Source organism: Eupeodes corollae, chromosome 3, assembly GCF_945859685.1.
Source record: "Eupeodes corollae chromosome 3, idEupCoro1.1, whole genome shotgun sequence".
Lineage (NCBI taxonomy): Eukaryota > Metazoa > Arthropoda > Insecta > Diptera > Syrphidae > Eupeodes > Eupeodes corollae.
In genome coordinates this window covers 30,592,878-30,612,624 of record NC_079149.1, presented here as the reverse complement: position 1 = coordinate 30,612,624, position 19,747 = coordinate 30,592,878, and the positions used below count along the sequence as shown (strand labels likewise).

The 19,747-nt window shown below is 32.1% G+C and overlaps 1 protein-coding gene across 3 annotated transcripts in view; it reads right to left on the bottom strand.

The window, feature by feature from the left end:
• LOC129950273 (GTP-binding protein RAD) overlaps positions 1-19,747 on the bottom strand; it is a 214,682-nt gene that overhangs the window by 144,867 nt on the left and 50,068 nt on the right. For all 3 annotated transcript variants that reach the window (XM_056062156.1, XM_056062157.1, XM_056062158.1), the window contains exon 3: positions 877-1,027. In XM_056062156.1, coding sequence (XP_055918131.1) covers positions 877-1,027 — 151 coding nt within the window. The remainder of the gene's footprint in view (positions 1-876; positions 1,028-19,747) is intronic.

Sequence of the window (19,747 nt, the reverse complement as noted above, 5' to 3'; positions counted from 1 at the left end):
AAGTTAACTTATCTTGTTATTGTGACGATTATACAAATTATGCTTGATTGGATAAAAACTTCGAAATTTCTAATTCAAAAGTGCTTTTCAAAATGTTCAAAATAACAATTTAACTTATTTTTAAGGATACCAGTAAGAAGTTTTTAACTCCTTTTTTTTACTTTTTAAACTAAAATACTTGAAACCCTGGTATTATGGAGTGATTCCTTTTAGCCAAACTCTAAATAAGGATCCTTAAAATAATGCTAACTGAGCAACACAACCTATCTATTAAACATACTAAACTAAGTTCATGGCTATTTTTAGTAGCAACTAAACATATTTTTGAATAGGTCGAAAGTTCTTTTGAATTCAAATGGGTTTTGATATTCCACTGATTTGTTTTCATGATTTATACTCCGATGAACATAGTTATTTACTTTTCTAAAATAGATTCATCATTATTTATGTTTCATATTTCACTGATTCTGAATTTTGAAACTATGTATTTATGTACTTTATGCATAAACATTCTGAAAAAGGAAATCAATTCCACCAAAATGAATCCTTTGGCAGGATGTATTTCATTTTAAACGAATAAATTCAATCAATCATCAATAAGATTTTTCCATCGTAAATGATTCGAAATTATTATCAAAGGAAAACTTCAAAGTTTAAACCCAAATATAATTTGAGTCAAAAATAGTTCAACATAAATTTAACTCAGGATGCGATATGATAAAGTTTTCGTATAACTAAGTTCCTATTTAATCCTTTTCTCTTGCCATAGAAGAAGATATAAAATGGGCAGTAAGGCACAGGTGGTTTTTGTAAATTGTTATATCTCAAAACAAATTAAGATTTTCATTTCATTTTACGAGTAGATGTTCAACTAACCTTGTTGATGTTGTGGTCTTCTTTGGGAAAGTTTACGTCTTTGTGGCGGTGTTTCCGTTTCACTAAGTCGCGGCTCACTTGTACAATAAGAGCGGGTTTCTTGAAGATTTTGTTGTTGTTGCTGTTGTTGGGCTTGGGCTTTTCTTCGAACCTTTAAAATAGAGGAAATTGTTGGTTATTTTAAATTAGTTTTTCCTTCTTATAAAGCCTATAAAAAACTAAATTCTAGAAGAAGCTACGTACTCCTTGAACATGTTAAAATTTAAATTGTTTAATGTAAAAAAGAATAATGGCTTTACTTAAAAAGGATTGTGCATTTTGAGGCAAGTATTTTATAAAATGTCTTTGTTGACACAAAATCTGAAAACTATTATTTTCTTGATATTGGTAAGTTTCATGTGTTGTTAACTTAATACATATATGAAGTTTAAGCTTGCGTATGGTGACATAAGATAAAGTTGATCCTTGTTAAGTATTCGAGGCGTTGAAATATAATTCAGTATTCTTTTCAGTGAGATTTTTATTTTTGAAGAAATAAATTGTCAATTGGATCATTTCAAAAAAGTAACCAAATGTTAACGACAATATTTTGCAAACCATGAAATAAATTCGTTTATTCTCAAGATTTTCGAGTTGAGAATCAACTTTTACCAATCTTAGTACAGTAATAGTAAATGGCCTTTATGACTTTATGATATTCTTTACTTCACGATACATATCTTTATAAAGTTGATTTGATTTTGAAGCCTTGACATGTGCCTTATATTTCATATGGCTTTGGCCTAATAAATGAAATACAAGACAATTTAGATCACCTCTTGGAGAAATACGAAAATTTTCTTGCTTCTGTGGCGTGTTGCGCCATTTTGTTGAAAATAAATGTCCTCTTCCACAATATTAAAATTAAAAAAAATTAAAATCAGTTGCTGAATTTAATGGACATACATAGTATTTAAAATATTTAAAATATCAGAAAAATCTATACCAATATAAGTATAAATGAGAAAGTCCATTTGTTTGTTTGTTTGCTTGTTTGTCCGTCCTTCATGTCACAAAGGAAAACGTAATGACAATTTGTATGTGGAGATAGTAATGAGGCTAAAGAATGTTTTAAGCTATTTTGTACCACTTTAAAATTTCTCATTCGAGCAATACTTATTCTTAGATATTTTAATATATGCTTTTTTTATAATAGTAATTAATAGCATATCATTAGGTGCTGCCTACTTTTTTATCAATTATTCTTGCCATTTCTTAAAATGACATTTACTAACTAAAGAAGATGGTTGATTAAAAACCGATGCCGAAGGCTACACTATGGAATTCAGTACATAGTAAATCTGAACTTATTGGAACTGTTTACCCTGACTTAAAATTTTACATATGTACATGACTATAAATTTGTCTTTCAAATAGTGATTCCAACAGCAAGAAACGATATTGTTTTCAAAATAAGTTCAAGCATAATTGATACAGTTAAAAAAGTTATAAGGTGAATTTATCAACAGACACTGTCTTGGAGTCTGGAGAGTACTACTTTATGGTTAAGTTTTTTTTTTAACTCACTTGAGTGTGCTATGATAAGGTTTTTTAATGCTCTACCCCCGACTTCAAACCAAAAGGTTCAGTTGTTGTTGCGGTGGAAAGCAGAGAAGAGATGCCACCGTTTTCGGTGCTTAAGGCAAAATTGTTACAAGAAGATTCAAGAAAGCTTGGAAAGGAATCAGAAAATTGTGATCACCACGTTTTAGCAGAACACATTAAAGCAATTTTTAATCATTAAAAGGTAAGAAAGGTGTGAAATGTTTTTCATGGGGAAAAATTGGCCATTTTGCATCAAAAGGCCCTGAAAAGCAAGATGAACGACAAGAAAGAGAAAGAGTAGAGGATTGTCAATTTGAAGAATGGTGCGTTGAATGGTGCTGATATGTTTTCAGACGACAAATTCATCTGTGAAATGCTCATCTGGAACTTGAGACCGGTAGTATAAGTTTACTTAATGCTATCTATGTCCCAGAACTGAAAGCTGGTTTTATATCTGTGACAAAAATTACTCGCAACCATCATATTTTTACTTAGAGCTATAGACAATTGAAGTAACTCTAAATCTTTAATCGCCCATATTCGAAAACTAGGCTTTTTGTGTATTGGCACTTTTGTTTTCAACGTGCGATGTGAATTCGTTGGTACAAATGCTTTGATCAAGAACTCTAAAGGTAACTTAGTAATCAAAGCTATTCAGATTGGTGTTGTTTATGTGGTGAATCCTAAAATGTTTGTATATGCGATGAAGTCAACACATGATTCTTTAATCAAGTGGCACAGTCGTTTTGGCTATCTCAACAATTTAAGTCTAAAGGAGATGTATTGCCATATGTAATATGGTGATAGGAATTGACAAAAATTACTGGATGCCAGCAATGATTCGGATGCATTATCAGTGCTAAAGGGAAGATAACAACAGAATCTTTTCCAAAACAGGCAACAACAAGGAGTTTGAAGATTTTGGATGTTATTCACAGTGACATATGTGGACCGATGCAAGAAGCTGGAGAAGCTCGTTACTTCGTTTTTTTCATCTATGACAAAAAGAAGAATGATTTTGGTTTATTTTATGAGGAGTCTTGACGAAATGTTTGATGTCTTCTGAAAATTCAAGCAGATGGTAGAGTGCCTAACCTCGAAGAAGATCAAAGTTTTACGAAGTGACAATGGAAGTGAGTGTATAAGTGCCAAATTTGCATGCTTCTTAGAAGCCCATGGTATCCAGCGAAAATTGACAGTCTAATACTCGGAGTCGCTGAGAAGGCAAACCGTGCCCTTGTTGAAATGGCCAGATATTTAATTCTTACTTCAAAGATTCAAGAAAATCTTTGGGGAGAAGCAATTAACATTGCTGCATACCTCAGGAACCGGTCCAAGAAGTCTACAAGATGTTACACCGTTTGAGAGCTGATACGGAAAAAAACTCAACGTTTCGTATTTAAGAGATTTTGGTTCTGAAGCTGTTCTAAGCAAAAGACCAGGTAAATCTAAATTTCAAGCAAAGGGCGTAGAAATGATTATGGTAGGTTACTCTGAAGAGCCTAAGGCTTATAGGTTGTTTCATTCAAAGACAAGAAAGGTGGTTTTTTATGAAGAATCTAACGTTTCGGTTGAAAAAAAAAACCGAAGATAACTTCATTATTTTCAATTTTGAAAATTAATCCTTCGCTACTGAACCTAATTTGAGAATACGTCAAGCATCAAAATCAGAGAACATCCCAGAAGTGAACAGCACTGAAGCAGAACATATTGCGACTTCACAATGCAGTAGAGAAGTGCTCTACCTTAGATGTTTAGTTGGTTTTGACGAACTAATCCAAGACTCAACAACAATTTTCAAACACAACTTGGGAGCGCAGCAACTTTTCAAAAAACCAATTTATCATCCTAGGACAGAACACATTGACATTGCGTATCACTTCGGAAGAGGTCTGTTTGAAGATAGAGTAATTGATATTCAGTACAAGAGCACCGAAGACATGACAGCAGATATCTTAACGAAGAATTTAGGCGAAACAAAACATTTGAAATTTGGAAATATATTAGGTACCACTTTTGTTTAAAAAAGTATTGATTTGAGGGGAGGTTTTTAGTTAAATTATTCATAGAATGATATATAAAACTACTTTTCTTAAATTCACTCCTCTTGAAATATTGTTTTTAGTTTTAATCAAATAAAAGCTTATTTACTTTTCATTGTTGCTTTATAATTAAATAATAATATTTTGTCAGTCAATATAAATCTTTTGTTCACTAAACATCGAATTTGTGAATAATTTGTTTTACTTTTATAAAAATTATCTTTCGATTGCTCTATTTCCTCAACAAAGCCTTCAAACAAGATGCGGTTTTCACTATAATACAGTTTTTCACTATAATACAGATCCACCTATCAATTGATGCATAAATCTCTAAAATGATTTTTTTCAGTCTTTCGAACCGAAAAAAGGAGTATTTTCAAAACTATTTCCCACCCAATCGAGGTACACATCAAAAGGAAGGTGATTTATTGCTCTACCCCCAAATTAAAACCAAAAGGTTCCGCGAGCTCTAATGAAATTTTTAAATGAAATTTTGCGTGCCAGTAACGCTTATATGAAATTTAAACCCCCCTCGAATGTTAACATTCCTAGAATTCCAATTTGTACAGATTTATCATTCTTATTCAAAAAGCTTCGATACCCCAATAAAGTTAGTTTCGCTATGACAATTAATGTGCATAAAGGTGTTAGGGCGAACACTAAAAGTAGTGGGAATGAACTTATAAAAGCCGTGCTTCTTCTATATATATGAAAATCAATGCCACTTTTCATTGTAATGTTATAACTCAACAATGCCCTTAGTAATTTGGCTAATTTTGGTCTTAAATTATTCGTGGAAGTTTAAAAAAAAAATACTGGAAAGATGTAAAATCAACGTCTTTCTATACTCCCAGGCACAAACAATTTGCACTAATACTGAAAAAAATCCCGATTTTTTGATTACCTTGGAAATGTACAACGAAGCTGTAATAATAATTGAACTCCAACAATACAGGTGGGTTACATTTCTTGGATGCACCTGGCGGTACAGGCAAAATTTTGTTGTATTATTGATTTAGCGCCTATTCGATCAGAACAGAAAATTGAATTGGCACTTGCATCTTCGGGAATTGCTGCTACATTATTAGAAGATGGTCGTATTGCACACTCTGCATTAGAATTGCCATTGAATGTACGGTTGAAATTTGCAATATTGCCATACAGAAATTCTGCTATGGCAAAAGTTCTGCGATTAACGTCAATTGTTTAATGGAATAAGTGAACAATGGCGAATAAGAAATCAATAGAAGCATTTAATCGAACAATGCAAGATGTATGCAGTTATCAACAGCTGTTTTCGTGGTGCTCTGATATTGCTTTCAGGGGACTTTCGTCAGACATTGCCTGTTATTCCTCGATTAACTCCTACTGATGAAATAAACGCCTGTTTGGAGTCGTCAGTTCTTTGGAGATATGTACGAAAATTGACACTGAACATTAATATGAGTATTCACCTACATAATGATGCAACTGCCCATGAGTTATCAAAACGATTGTAAGAATTTGGTGATGGCAAAATACCAGTCGACAGTACCAACGGATTGATCACTTTACCGAACAATTTTTGTATAATAATTGTGCAATCTATAGATGAGTTGATTGAATGTGTTTTTCCGAATATTCTTCGGAATTACAGAAATCATGATTGGTTGAGAGCACGCACCATTTTAGCAATGAAGAACATTCAAACCTTATCATACAATTTTCAAATTCAAGCAAAACTGCCAGGTGTAGTCACGATATATAAATCAATTGACAGTGTTATGACTCAAGATGAGGCAATGAATTATGGAATTACATTTTTAAACTCATTGGAACCGGCTGGTATACTACCGCATTACGTGAATTTGAAAAATGGTTCTTTGATTATATTATTGCGATCCATTAACCCACCAAAACTGTGTAATGGCACCAGATTGGCAGTGAAAAAGGTATTGCCAAATTTGATTAAAGCTACAATCTCAACTGGTAAATCGAAAGGAGAAGTGTTTCCCTATGATTCCAACTGACATGCTATTTGAGTTTAAAAGATTATAATATCCTGTGCGTTTATCATTTGCGATGTTCATAAATAAGGCCCAAGGGCAAGGGAATCACGTTTTTCACATGGCCAACTTTATGTTGCCTGTTCCAGAGTCAGTTCACCCAACTGTTTATTTAATTATGCTCAAAATAGAAAAACTAAAAATATTATTTATCCAACTGTTTTAGACTAACCCATAAAGGCCCACCATAGTAAGAGTATTCAATTCTTTTTTATTTTGTATTCTTTTCTGGAAATGATAAATGAACAATATATCATTTGGGTCATTTGGAATTTTAAATAGCTAACTTAAAATATTTTTTGTTTGAATTTATGAACTTAGTAATCTTTTTTTTACTATTGTACGTAGTGAAGCACGTACCTAGCCGTTACCATGTTATAAAAATCCTATGAAATATTTTAAATATTTCAGCTGAATATCGAAGAAAGGCATTATATGTTTGAAAAAACCATGAAAAATTTTATCGAAAAAAAAACTGTTTCATAAATTTAGATAGCCTCAAAAACCCTATTGTATGAGTTTTTTTTTTTAAAGTTAAATTTAAAAAATAGTATTTTTAGACGTGATATTCGAAAAAATATAACAATATAGTTGAGTTTTTGTATAACAGAGATGTTTTAAATTTTATAATTTGCTAAAATAAAATTATTAATTTGCAGCAGTAGTATTCACACATTAAAAGTAATACAGAAAAAAAAGACTGAATGAAAAATGTACGTATTTTTAGTATTCTTTCACCTTGGACCTTTTTATTTTTTACTTCAGAACATTCATAAAGTGGGCTTTAAGCCTTTCCAGTATTACTGGGATACAAATGATCAATTAACTTAAAAACTTCCCAAAGTTGACATTTCTTGACGTTTTAAGATCCCTAGAGTCTAAATAAAAGATTTTTATATCTTTACGTAAGTGGGTCCGCACGTCCATACGGTTTTCCATATCTCAAGACCCAGTAGAGATATTGACTTCAAATACAGATAATAATGATGAAAAATACAGAGAGTACTATCAAAGAGATTGCGTGGTTTTTTACCATAACAATTTAAAATAATAGTGAAAATTTTCGTTTAGCCAAAATATGCCACGAATCATAAACTCTAGCAACTTGAACAAAATTGTATTTTATATAATGTGACATGATACGTAACCACCATAATTTTGAAAAAAAAATCAGCTAATAGTTTTTTATACATAAAAAAAAACTGAACAAAAAATAATTTACACTTCGAATATTTTACGAACAAAACATGATTTTATATCCAAAATAATCGTATGTTACGAAGAATAACTTTTTTGACATTTTTAAAATTTTGATAATAATTTACAGTTTGTTTTCACAAATAAAAACGTTACTAAAAGTTGGTAAAAACAGATTTTTCACTTGAATATCTTTTTAAAAATTTAAGATATTGGCTTCAAACTAATTTCATCTTATAGAAAAGTTTGTGTTCGAAATTCAATCAAATTTTTCAAAAATTCCAACAGTCATTTTTTTTTGTCTTAAAAATTATGCGATCTACAAAATCCTTGATATCCCGTGAATAAATGATGGTACTGACTTTTTGGATGGAAAGTTATCAGTGTGGGTCGCATCCCAACCTTTTTTTTCATAGTCGTTTCGTTTCTGCACATTTTTTTAAAAGTAATTTGAAATATTTAATTTGTTAACATCAAAACGCTGTAAAACGTAATTAAGCTTAAACAAGGCTAATTTTAGAAAATGACCACTTAAGCAAACTCAGTAAATAACTCAAAGAATTGATTTAAAGTGTCAATGTTCTTGTATGTACTTAAATACTTCGAATACCTCCTATTCTTTCCAAAATTGATCTACTTCCACTTGTATTTATGTTTTAAATCAGCTTTGAATAATATTAAAATTACCTTAGCTGCAACGTGGCAACAGATTTATTTGTTAAAAATGTCGTTACAATAAATACGGAGTGGTAAGATCAGCAAATTATAAACTAGATATTTTCTAATACTTTGTTGCCATTTTTTATATCTAAATGAATGCAGTAGTAGAGGCCAGTTATAGCTATCATTGGTTTTCATCATTAAACATTTTTTTCGAGATTTAAAAGCGATTAAGTGATTAAAATTTCTAGTGTTTCTTATTAAAATGAAGCGTTGTGAATTGTAGAATTTTGAACTGATAAAAATACTTTAATAAGCCAAGAACGTTTCTACTAATTGATTTTTAGATTTTCAAAAATTAAATCTTTTTCAATGAAGAGCTGGTTTTTAATTACACAGTTTGGAATAAAATCGTTTTACTGAAAGTAAGCACGCACCTATCAGATTTTCTTTTAATGATCGATTCTAACTTCAAATGCTTGATTTTAATCACGAAATGCTGCATTTGAATCAGGAAATATAACTAGCTTGTCAAAAAATTTCTATAATTTCCTTGAATGCTGAAAACCAATGATAGCTATAACTGGCCCCTTAGTTAATAGTTAAGCTTCTATATAGATGTCACTTTTCATTTCGAACCAATATTTTCCATTTCCAGAAATACAGTGATCAAAAATTAATTCTATCCTTTTTTTAATACTGTCAGCTGTATAAGGCGAGGTTTAATGACATTTTGAAAAACCAATGCAAATCAATTAAAATGTTCAACTGATTTATTTGTTAAATGTGTTTATCCAGTGAAAATCCGCAAAACAATTGTTTTAATTTACTTTTTGAGAAAAACAATATTGTGTGTTTTTGCATATTTATTTCGCATTTATTTAAATGAATTGTTTTCTTTAAGCGTCAAAAAAGGCCTTTATAATTTTGTGTATTTAAATAATTTATAAATTCACCTCAATTTTCAATTTGTGTATTCTTTCTTATTTGTTTTTCTTCGTCAAAAAATTCTTTGATGTAAATTTTTGTTTTATTTTTAAAGTAGACCAAAAGATCAATGACTCTTTATGCACTCACGCTATTTCAGTATCAGTTCAGTAATATTCACAATACTTGGCGGCGAGATGGTGTTGAATATAGTCACTCGACCTCATGCTGAGCTGAAGCTGATGCTCTAAAGTCTATTAATAGAAGCTGAGCATTCCTACACAGCATAACGAAAAAAAAGATAGAAAGATACACTTTCATTCGACTTTCGCTTAACAAATGCATACGACGCGTATCGCATAAATACATTTTCATTTTCAGATGCCTTACCGCATTCACACTTCGCATTTTATCTCTCTATTGTATATTGTTGCATGTGCATCATGGACTCGTAATAGAAGGACTCCATTATCATGAACTTTGAGATGTGGCTTGTGATGGGGCTGTGCAAAGACTTGAGGTTTGGGTATCATAATTCATTCATGCAGAATATACATTCCCATCGAGCCTTCGCGTCGCTCGTTGCTCATCAGAAAGTCTGGAATGTGTAAAACTATTTTGACTTCAGGTGAAAATCAGCGGATTTGAATTTTGAATACTTCTGCTGCGCATTCATGTTTCCACGAAATTCTGCTCCACGAACAATTACAACAACAACAACTTTAGTTTGCACATTTTTTAAAGCTTCATGGCTCTAAGCGGATTTACATGCATAACACGCAAGTTGTGAAATTTCTTGAGGTATAAGTAAGTCGAAAATCCTCTCGTTCTGTAATTTTTTTGTTGGCCTTAGTTTTTTTGTTGTATGCTTCTCCTTTTAATCAACAGCCTTGACTATACGACGACGAAGACTACGATGACAAAGACGAAGACACGATATACTTTGAATTTCTATTAAATTTATCATCTTGTACTTTTCTGATGTCTCTTGTGGCCTCAAGGACTTTACTTCTATAGTGCTAAGCTATTGCCACATCCACTTCCACAACTCACATCGTATTGACGGTGTCTGGTTCTACTTGCTATGGTGTGCGTTGCGTGTGCCTTCGGAACAGAGTGATCCTCTTTCGACTTCCATAAACATAAGCTATATGAATGAACCTGATTTATGTCAGGATATGCGGTATTCCTTGAGAAGGAGACGACGAAGAGCTCAACTTCTTGCCAAAGACGAATACGACCACGACGACGATGCCACACTGCTACACAAAAGAAGACTGAGGTTGATGTCTTCAATTCTTGAAAAACTACAACATTGTTAGTTGGTATAAGATTTCCTTCTTATTCTGTTGTTGTTGTTTTTCTTCTTTGAGAGTCGTGTTTTTATAGCAAAAGAATTCCGTTTTTGCATGTGACAGATTGAAGATGAATTTAATTATGGAATTTAACTTTCTCCGGCTGTGAAGGTTATACTTTTTTTAAGTCGAGAGAAGATAACTTATCTATCATCTGATGAACACTTTATACTCGTATAAGGCAACAAGTCTCTGTTGTGTCTTGTGTGTGTATGTCTCTGATGGATTCGTGTACCTTGAAGCCTTTTTGCTGATTCTGTTAGGTTGTCAATGGAGTTACTTACAGAATTTCTATGGAAGAAATAAACAAATCAAAATGCGCGCTTTTGAAAACTTACAATTCTGTGTATTCTACAGAAATCGGACGGAATTTTATTTTTAATTTGGAACTAAGGGATGATGTCAGATCGGATTGGGACTTAACACATGTTTGCTTGTGTTAAAATTGATAATTTATCAATTATGAAATAATACACATTAGTACAAATTAATTAATACAATGAGGTTTAGGGCTTCAGGCTTGAGACTTTTAATTTTAGTTAAGCAATCTCTGAATTATTACCCGTTTTAATTATTAACTCCTTAAACTACATACTTTTTAAAGCTCCACAGGGTTAGACTAAAAAAGTATAAGCTAACTGGTAGTTTTTCAGAAGTGGGGCTTTTAATCTGGCGATGCTTTCTTCGAAGGTGTATCGGTGACAGCTGTCAACTAATTTTAGCTCAAACCAGTTTTGTTTTGTAGTATTTCTAAACAAAACTTGCCAAAAACTCTGTTATTCCAACCAATAGGGTGACTTAATTACCAACAATCTTAGCTATGCAGCTCACTAACGTATCGAATCTAAAATAAGACATTTAGAATAATTTTATAAAATTAAGAATAATAGAATAGAAAAGTTTTTTCTTTTAGAAAAATTCTAGTGACCGTTTTTCATACAAAACTAACAAAATGATTTTTCTAATAAGAAGTTTCATTTTTAAAAACCCGCCACATTTGAGCTTCTGAAGCTATAATTTTTTGACATGTTTTGATGAAGCTATTTCTAAAAATGAAACGATTGATAAGAATCCGAATAAAAATTGTGAAAACGTATAGCTAGAACTTAAAAAACCTTAAAAACTCTTAAAGTTATTTCAACACTAAAACTAAAGCCGATCAAACAACTACAACGTAATAAATTCGATGATTGGGTCCTTGAAATAATACGACACGGATTTTCAGCAAACCTCTAATTCCTCAAGGTCATTGCAAAACTGGTTGGCTTTGTCCGAGGTATTGTTAACTACTTGCAGTTAATCGAAGCTTTAGCCGAGTGGTTAAACAAAATCAAAATATTACACATAGAGACTTTCCAGGGCCATGTTTAAGTGAGTTATTTTTCAAGCTTTCAAGTATCAAAAGAAACGAAATCAAAAGTGACACTGAATAAAGTGATGAAGCACGGCTTTTCTTAGTTCATTCCCACTACTCTTAGTGTTCGTTCTTCCAACTCATTAATTGTCATAGCGAAACTAACTTTAATGGGGAATCGAAGATTTTTAAATTAGAATGGTAAATCTGTAGAAATTGGGATTCGAGAAATATTTACATTCAAGGTGCATTTAAATGTAACATAAACTTTACTTACACACTAAAGTGAGTGAAAGTGAAAAAAAAAACTTTACTTTAAATTAGTACTCTCCAGACTCCATGACAACGTGCGTTGACAAATTCACCTTATAACTCCTTTGACTTGGATTTGGTTTGATATTTTTATCTCCCCACCGTTAAAGTACCATTTTTCAGCTGCCGCTTATTAAGGTTGTAAGTTCCACTTACTGCAGTACCTGCTGAAGCTGTTGATAATCGTTTGCCGGATATTAGGTCTATCAGAGAGGAGAACTACTTCATCCGCGTATAACAGGACGTTTATTTCCAAATTGTTCACGATAAGACTTGGGAGTTCACAGTGAAGTTCCTCAAGAAATAAGATGAACAATAAGGCACTTAGTACACATGCTTGCCTGACTCCTTTGGTGGTCTCGAAGAAGCTTGTTGTACTCTTTCCATTCCAAACTGTTGCTGACGTGTTCCTGTGTAGGGATCTTAAAACGGAAACCATTGTTGTTGAGATACCTAGATTTTGCAATTGATAAAATAGTGCATTTATATAATTGTTGTCAAAAGCTGCTGACAGATCGACGAAGAATGCACAAAGCTTTTTTCTCTGACTCAGTTGAAGCTGAATGATGCAGGATAGGTTGTAAACTTGGTCAACTGTACTATACTGACTTCTGTATGCTGCCTGGTATTCATTAAGTATTTGGTTTTCCTCAATCCAACTAGTAAGTCTATTTAGCAAAATTGTTGTAAATATTTTGTATAGTATGTCGAGAAAGGAAAGCCCTCGGTAATTTGAAGGAAGACTTCCCACTTGCATCACAATTTTTGTAAAGAAGGAAGATAAGTGATTTCTTGAAGGATGATGCTATAGCTTCAGTATCAAATATATCTATAAATGTAGTACTAGAGTTTTTGTAAAACTCGTTTGGAATACCATCAATGCCGGGTGCTTTGTTATCCTTTGATGTTTCTATCGCTAAGATAACTTCATCCAGTTCTATTTGATTGTCTAGACTTTGTTGATAAATGGTTTCAAAAGTAAGTAAAGGCATCGAAAATTGTATTGAGGCTAAATTCAATGTGCCATAGAAGTGGTTCATAAGCACACATGTTGTTGATTCTCCACGAATTTCTCTAGCGATTTTACCATTCTTTTGTCGAGATTACAGATGCAAGTTGACGTGAGATTTTTTGGTAATATTCATATTGTTTTGCTTTTAACAGGGCTTTGTTTTTTTTGTTTGTATCAGCATATTTTAATCTGCTCACTTCCAGGTTGTCTTTTTTAAACATTCTCAGGGTTATTAGCGAATCTCTCCTAGCAATATGACAATGTAAGTCGAACTTTATATTGTGAGTGTTTGGTGTTTCGTTTGCTTCGTTATATATATTTTTGTATGGTGTCACATCTTGTTTCAATACTTTCCTCACGACAAATATTCGTTGTTACGGCTGCATTGAGTTTAAGTATAAAATCCAAACGCTTGTTATCAGCCCACTTCAGCCCAGGTAGCATTTGCATTGGAGAATTTCTTGTGATGTCTGCATAGTCACATAGCCCGTTTTTAATCAAACATTTTCTATAGTTTCTTTAGTTCATGCCATTATAAGAAACGGCAACAATGATAGGTAAAAAATCAGGCAGTACCTAATGATATGCTACTAATCACTATTATAAAAATGAGGCTGTTATGCGACCCACACTGGCAAATTCCCATCCCGTCTGTCGATTTTTCTTGCTTAAATATTGTAGGTTTTCGTGTTGGGTTAAAAAAGTTGTCAGTTGAATTATTCTTACAAATTTTAAAATTACCAAATATATTTTTCATATAAAGAAATAGTTAAGTTTGAAAATCTAGTTTTGTTTAATAGATTTTTAGTCGAAAACAAGTTTTTACCAATTTTAGTAGGATTTCTTAAATTTTTACAAATTGGATGAATGAAATTAATTTGAAAGATATCAAGAACAGAACATCAATTTTTACCAAATTTTCGTTTTATTTTTTGTAGATTTTATTTTTTATTAAAAAAAACGGACTGTTGGATTTTAAAAGAAAACTACTGAATATCGAAAACAATATTTTCTGTGAAATAAAAAAATTTTGAAGACAATATTTTTAACTTTTGAAAAGAAAAAAAACTGTCAACTGTCTCAAAATTGTACTTAATATCAAAAACGTTATTTTTTGTTGCACAAAATTATTTCAAGGATTTTATTTCTAAAATCTTCGAGGTGATAATTTTTTTTCCTCAGTTTTTTTGATTTATAAAAAAACGGTTAATTGGATTTTTTTTTTTCAAAAATATACTTGTTTTGTATCAGGTTACGGTATACAATATTAAATTTAATTCAAATCTCAAGCATTATTGGTTCGTTAGATATTTAGGCTTAAAAAAAACACCTCCGCAATTTTCTTGAGATCTCTTTCTGCATATTTCTGCCTTATTATCTGTATACAAAAATGTATTTGAATTTGATATCTCTTCTGGTTCTTAAGCTATGGACGACGAAAAAAACGTCACGAACGACGTACGAACGTATGTACACACGCACTCACAGACATCTTTCTAAAAATCTTTTATTTCGACTCTAGGGACCTTGAAACGTCGAGAAATGTCAAAATTTTCAATTTGACAAATCGGACCCCTTACAATAACTACCTATGGGAAGTTAAAAAACATGCTGCCTAGAGGACATAAGTAATGGAAGCTCAACATTTCATAACAAATACGTTAACAAAATTTAGGGGTATAAGAAAGCTTCGAGGCCTTTTTGTGTATTGCTATCTAAATCTGAAGAAATTTACCTTGGGATAGACTGGAGATTTTTGACATAGGATGGGAAATTGGGGAAGAGTATTTTTTTTTAAATTGACAGGGAGACAATCTGAATTCGTCTTAAATTTGATTTAATTTGAACGAGATCAAGGTTGAAATCTTAAAATTAAAACTTACTTCACCGATTTGGTGTTAAAAAAAACTGAAAAATTTCAAATCACTTTTGATGAAATTTGCAGAAACGACTTTTAAAAATAAATAAGTCCGTGCTTTGTTTTAAGTATTATTAATAATATTATAAGTACTATAAGGTTTTATTTGCCGTTATTGATATTTTGTACAATATTTATTTACATTTTTGTTTACATTTTCTGTTTCTTTTGAATTAATAACAATATAAAATTCACATAATTTTTTTTAATCAACTTTAATATGTGAGCAAAGTTTGAATAAATAAATGGAGGCGTGTCAAAATTCTATGATCTGGCGTAAGCCTTCCACAATGTTGCCCAAAGATCTCAATCTTTTGCGTCATTGTACCAAATTTGTCTTTCTTTAAGCAAATCGTCTGCCCATCTTTTCTTCGGTCGTCGAATTGTTCTTCTGCTTTCTGGTGGTGTCCATTTTGTAATGATTTTTGTCCATCTTTGGTCCTGTATTCTAGATATATTTCCTGCATAATTCCATTTAAGGAGTTTTGCTCGTTCAACTACGTCCGTTAAACCAGTTCTTCGTCTTATTTCTCTATTTCTCTCTTTCTCACTCTCTGGCTAATTCGTAGGTTAAGCAGTTTGCTTTCCATCGTGGTTTGGCATATTCTTATTTTATCAAGTAAACTTGAAGTCAAGGATATAGTCTGTAACCCATACGTCATAACAAGTAGAATAGCAGAGTCTAGTATATATTTTCGTGTTTCGTCCCTTAAATTTGATTTAATATTTGTTTTAGACTCCAACATTGTTTCCCAGATAAGTATAGTCTTCTACATATTCTATGTGTTCTTGCAATCATTTGTCAATTTTTTAGTTTTAACTATACAGAGTCAAAATAGATAATCCTAAAACAGCTTAGAGGCTACTTCATAAATGGTCAAGAACAGCAGAAATAAAAAGGACCTACTCAAAAGATATGTACAATTTTTTATTCATTGAATAATTTTCTTTCGCATTTTTAACTTTTGAATACTATTCCTACAAATTGATACAAGTTTAAAAAATTCTTAAGCATTCCATGTGTAAAAAAATCGTTTGAAACCCTTTTGATAAACTTTTTTTAAAGAATTGAACCGACTAATAGAATCAAGCCTTCTAAGAAAAGTGTCATGTTTGAAAAAGAAAAATATAATTCAAATGCTTTGCCTTATAAATAAACACCTGCATCGTTCTAATTGGAATAACGTTTTGTGGTCGGTTGAAACGGCAATTAATTTTGTTGGCTCCGATGAAAAAATGAATGTGAGAAGGCTAAAGAACAAAGAACTTAACTCAAAATATACAAAGAATACTCGTACAGTAAAACACGGTGGTGGGAATATAATGATTTGGGGTTGCTTTTCAGTTTCTGGTGCAGGTCCAATACTTTTGATCATTCATGTTTCCATTAACTGAAGAGAATTAAGTAGGAGTTCATGCAGGATAATGTCCCGAAACACTTCCTAATTGCCTTAGAAATAGTTCCAACAAAACAAAATCAATGTTGTGGACTGGCCATCCAAATCCTCCGACGTAAACTTTCGGGATATCCTTAATCGAAGGATTGAAGATTTCAAAGCCAAAAATAAAGTCGAGTTGTGGCCAAAAAAATTTAAAGGGAAAGGTGCTCCATCTACGTGGAGATATGAGCCAAATTGGAGAAAAAGACAAGGCGAATAGCTGCTACAAAATACTAAGAGAATTTGAAATACTTTCAGTTACCTTCCCGCAACAAAAAGAAAACTATTTCATATTGTTTCTATTATTTTTTTCAATATTTAAAAACATTATATTCGATCATTATATTAAAAACAAGAATAGTTATATTCAAGCAATGAATTATTAAAAATCTATCAGTGTAGGTTTTAAGTTCCCTATCTTCAAAAGTAACTTTTTGTATGTTAAAAAGAATGAAGACGAGAAATGTTATTTTTTCCATCACTGCTGCTTAAGCTATTTATTTGTTTATTAATTATTTCAACTTTTAATAACTAAAAGCTTAGTTTAAGCAAACAAATGTGGTTTTATTTTAAATATGACCAAACAAATTATTATCAAAATAAACCACCAATACTTTCTTGACAGAAAAACTTTCACTAAAATTAAAAGTTTACCATCACTTTTTTCACGACTAATCGATGTGTCTAACTATTTTTAGTTCGAACAATAGAAATTCCTTAAATTCTGAACTTTCTTAATTGCCTATGACTTAATTGCCAATAGTTCTTTTTTGTATCTTAAAAAAGAACAAAATACTCAGCCTTCTGTTTTCTGACGTCAATAGGCGTGGCAACAACCTCATGAAATCTATTTTCTACTTTCTCTTGTTTTTTTTTTTTAGATAATTGATTGAGAATGTATGTAAGCTATGAAAAGGAATAGGAATTCTATGAATCTATGCTTTCCTCATCACTTTCTATAGGAATAGTTCGATGATCGATGAATAAAGTAGTTGCGTCATTACACGCTCGATCTGTTTTTTAATTGATGGCGAAATTAAATTTGCTGCCAATTTTTTTTATAGAATATCTCTTTTTTTAATTTATTGTTAACTTGATAAATAAGAATTTAAGATTGAATGTGATGAAAAATGTTCAGTGACTTGTAAGTCTTTGAGTTTCTGACATTTTCAATTAAAAGGTGACTTCCCCAGATTTAGGTTTAGTATATGCTTTACATTTCGTCACAACATGTCACTGCTTAACACGTTCAACATTTTACTTGTTAAAAAAGGATACATTTTAGAATAGCTATTACATTAATTAATAGAAGGTGGTACTTTTAAAGGGCCGATGTTGGATGTAAACCACACCTGAACGTAAAGATTTTTTCCGCATTTCGGTTGGTGTTTCTTAATTTAATAATATATCAATTTCAAATAAGGAAACATAAAACTACTACGGAAATTTGTGTTTAAATGAAAATGCATATCATGCACTTAGTAATTTTTTCAATCCACGAAATCGTCCAAATGTGCGTGCAATCGGAAAAATCAGTCACAAATTCGCTATAGAGTATCTGAAGACACTTCAACTCGCCTTCGTGCTTCGTGCCCAACAATCGCACATCTCACGCTCGTTGTTGATGAGCATTATGTATAAAGGCTTGGATATACTCCTTCACAAGATGCAATCGACTCAAAAACTAAAGCCTTTTTACTATTTCAAGCGTCAAACGGTGGCAAGAAATATCAACAGCAGATGATGAATTTTCGAAGAAAATCATATTCACTGATGAGGCAAATTTTCATTTCTTTGGATTATTTGATAAGCCAAATTTCTGCATTTCCTGAATGTTGCAATAGCTGGGAAAGACAGAGTGTGTAAAGGCATTCTACATTCACGTAGTACGGCTAAAGAACAAATCTCTTTAGTTGACAGTACTACCGAAGTTGGCCTCGAGACTATATTGATGGGCATTCCTAGAAGCGCAAGTATTACGGTTGAGCAATGGAGCTGGCTCTTTCTTAGAGCTTAAACCTTTAAAATAACGGTAAAAAGGGTGAGACAAGAAACATTTCGATAATGTTCAAGAGACGTAAATGATTTTATGATGGTAATATCACCAATCAATCTAAATGCTCTACGTTCAATACTATCCAAGAGGCTTAAGTAAGTTGCAGGAGCACCAGCCCAGATATGGGAGTTATACTCAAGCTTTGGACGTATATAAGTCTTGTAAATAACAGCCAGATCAGAGGGGGAGAAAAACTTCTTGCATCGCCTTAGAAAACCCAAACATCTTCCGGCATTTTTGGCGACATCGCGTATGTGATCGTTCCACAAAAGGTGGTTGGTGATACACATAATAAGAATATCCAGATGTTCAGTTTTCTCGATGCAAGTGCCATTTATGAATAATGGCGGGGGGGTATATTTCGCTTTAACGATACAAGACATCATTGGGTTTTCGAAGCATTAAATTCCACGCGGTTTTTCAATCCCCATTGAACAATGCTGTTTAGGTCGGACTTTAAAGAGGTTATCATATTTTGTCGTTGCAGTTCCACATCCGAAGAAGAGGTGTGAATCTGAAAACGAATATGAAAAGCTAAGAGTACTATCGTTAGCGAAACAATGTATTTTATTAGATGTTGCAGACAGGAGATCATTAATAAAAATGAGAAACAGTGTTGGAGATAGAACAGAGCCCTGGGGCACACCAGCACTAATTTTGTGGTTTTCAGACTTAAATCCACCCAATACAACCTGTATTGAACGATTCGAAAGGTAATTAATAATCCAGTGAAGGAGGGATTCATGCAAACCGAAAGCAAGCATTTTCGATAAGAGAGCCTGACGCCAAACCCTATCAAATGCTTTTGAAATATCTAGTGCAATAATCTTATTTTCTCCAAAACTATGTAAAGATTTTCTCCACTGTTCGGTGAGATGAACCATGAGATCACCAGTGGACCTATTGCTTGAAAGCCATACTGTCGGTCATTAAGAAGCTTCCGTTTTTCAAGATATTTCTTGAGCTGATA